The sequence below is a fragment of the Ipomoea nil genome, unplaced genomic scaffold (genome assembly GCF_001879475.1).
Source record: "Ipomoea nil cultivar Tokyo-kokei standard unplaced genomic scaffold, Asagao_1.1 scaffold2957, whole genome shotgun sequence".
Lineage (NCBI taxonomy): Eukaryota > Viridiplantae > Streptophyta > Magnoliopsida > Solanales > Convolvulaceae > Ipomoea > Ipomoea nil.
This window is the reverse complement of record NW_017619385.1, coordinates 3,206,957-3,209,541: the sequence shown is the minus strand read 5'-3', so window position 1 is coordinate 3,209,541 and position 2,585 is coordinate 3,206,957. Positions and strand designations below refer to the sequence as shown.

At 58.6% G+C, this 2,585-nt stretch overlaps 1 protein-coding gene across 1 annotated transcript; it reads right to left on the bottom strand.

Annotated features, from left to right (window-relative positions):
• Positions 1-1,387: 1,387 nt before the first annotated feature.
• On the bottom strand, positions 1,388-2,236 carry LOC109162732. Its single transcript, XM_019311416.1, has one exon. The coding sequence runs from the start codon at positions 2,234-2,236 to the stop codon at positions 1,388-1,390; it is 849 nt and encodes a 282-aa protein (XP_019166961.1).
• Between the last annotated feature and the right edge of the window lie 349 nt (positions 2,237-2,585).

Here is a 2,585-nt window from a genome sequence, read left to right as displayed (position 1 = left end):
TCCTCCATAAAGATCTGGTGGTACCCTCCGAACGCGTCCAGGAAGCTCATGAGGGCACAACCTGCTGTCTCATCTACCAGCTGGTCGATGTTGGGGAGTGGGAAGGGGTCCATAGGACAGGCCTTGTTGAGGTCGGTGTAGTCCACGCACATCCTCCAGGTGGATGGCTTTGGGGCGAGGACCACATTTGCCAACCAGGTGGGGTATAGGACCTCCCTGATATGACCTATCTCCAAGAGGGTGTCGACCTCTTTCTTCACGAACTCTCTCCTGTCGGCGGAGAGGTACCTCTTGCGTTGTTGGACTGGCTTGACTGCGGGGTCCACGGCCAGTTTGTGTGTGATCACCTCGCGGCTGAGGCCTGGCATGTCTTGGGGGCCCATGCGAAGACCTCCTTGTAACTTCGGATCGTGTCGATGATCCGAGCTCGGAGCTCATCCGGGAGGCGGACCCCTACCTTCACGACCCGATCGGGGCGGTTCAGATCCAAGACGACTTCCTCCGACTCGACTATGGGCTCGGCCCGGGGCCTACCCGCCTCCCCTTGTAATGCTTTCTCGGCTATGGTGTGGACCCGGAGGTCCTTCTTGCCCATCTGGCGGCGTGCTCGTAGGTAGCAGCTACGACTCACTCTCTGGTCCCCCCGGGCGGTCCCGACCCCGGTTAGTGTTGGAAACTTGATACATAGGTGCTCCATGGAAATCACGCACCTGAGGTCCTCCAGGGCAGGTTGGCCGAGTATCATGTTGTGTGCGCAACTGATTTTTATGACCACGAACTCGACTTTCCACTTCTTGAGATGAGGCGAGGTGCCTATCTCCACTTCCAAGGTAATCGATCCCTCCGTTTCGATCGAGTCCCCCGTGAACCTGGACAAGGGGGTCCTAACCTGCTCCAGCTAGTCTCTTGAGAGGCCGAGTTGGGTGAACGTGTCGTAGTACGTAACATTTACCGTGCTGCCTGTGTCTACGAGCACTCGGTGCACCACCACGTTGTTGATGTCCAGCTTGATCACCAAGGCATCCCGGTGGGGGACGGGGCCATCCGGCAGGTCATCATCAGTGAAGGTGATGAGTTCCCTCCTTAGCTTCTTCTCCCGTGGGGCTTGTGTCACCTCCTCGACGTACAGACTCCTCGCCCACTTCTTCTGCTCGGCTTGGGTGTCGCCACCCTCGGGTTCTCCGAAAATGACATAGATGGACTGCTCCTTTGGGGTTTGGGAGTCTTCCGTCATCTTGTCGTCCTCTTCAGATTTTTGGCCGTGTTCTCTTTTGCGGGGTGCCGAGTTGGACGGCGCGGAGCCACCACCCCCTTTCCTCCACACGGTGTCCCGGTTCTTGCCTTGGGGTTGGCTAGGTCATTTGATGAATTGGCCCAGGTAACCCATCTAGATGAGCTCCTCAATCTGCTTCTTCAGGAGGATGCACTTGTCCGTGTCGTGACCCTTCTGGCGATGGAATCGGCAGTACTTCTTGGGGTCGGCCTTCGCCGATATCTTCATGCATTCTTCCTTTGGGATCTCGACGATCCCTTGGTCCTCCGCGTGGGCTAGGATGATGCTCATGGGGTGCGTCAGCGGGGTGAGGAACCGTGTGGGGTTCAACCTGGGCCCCTCAGCATATTTGCGGCAGTGCTGCCGAGGTGCCCTGCCGCGCTCCTCCTGGGGAGCCTTGTCCTTCCGATCTCTCCCTTCCTCCTGCTCCTTCTTCCTCTTCTCGGCGACCTCGGCGTCGGCATACTTGGCCGCCCTGTCCATCAGGTCGGTATAGTTATTCGGGGGGTACCGGATGAGATCCTGGTGGAAAGCATCCGACATCACATTGTTCCTGAAAATCGGTATGGCCGACTTACCATTGAAATTGGCGACCCCCATGGCCTCTTTCTTCCATTTACTGAGATACTCGGCTAGCGATTCTGAGCTTCTCTGTTTCAGGTCACACAGGTCGGCGATTTGCTTCTTCTTTTGGATGCTGGTGGCGAAGTGGGATAGGAACTGTTTAGTGAGGTCCGTGAAGGTAGAGATGGACCCCCCCTCCCCCCCCCCCGGGAGGGACCCGAACCAGTCATGTGCCTGTCCGTCCAGAGTGGCAAAGAACCCCCTGCATAGGATGGCGTCGATAGCCCCAGTGATCATCATGGAGGCCCTGTACTTGGTGAGGTGCGACCGCGGGTCCGTGGTCCCCGAGTACGCCTTGATGGTGGGGAAACGGAAATCCTTGGGCAAGGGTTCCTCCATGATAGCACTCACGAACGAGGTGGACAGTATGTCTTGGGGCTCCGGGGACCCGTCCCTTCGTCGATCTTCTTCCGGAGCTCGTACATCTTCCTCCGTAGTTGCTCGACCTCGTCCCTATTGGAGCTTGGGACTCTACCGTTTGTCTCACCTGTTCGCTCTACCCGGGAAGCCTGCCCGTGTCATGGTGGAGCTCGGGTCCCACGACTTGGGGACCTACGCGAACCCGTCTCCTGTTGCGGCTGGGCTCGGGGTCCGTGGCTTGGCGACCCCCGGGTGCCCGATGCTTGCCGTGGTAGCCTGCGGGAACACGATTCTGCCGCTGGTGGCTCGTTGGCGGCCGGCCTCGGAC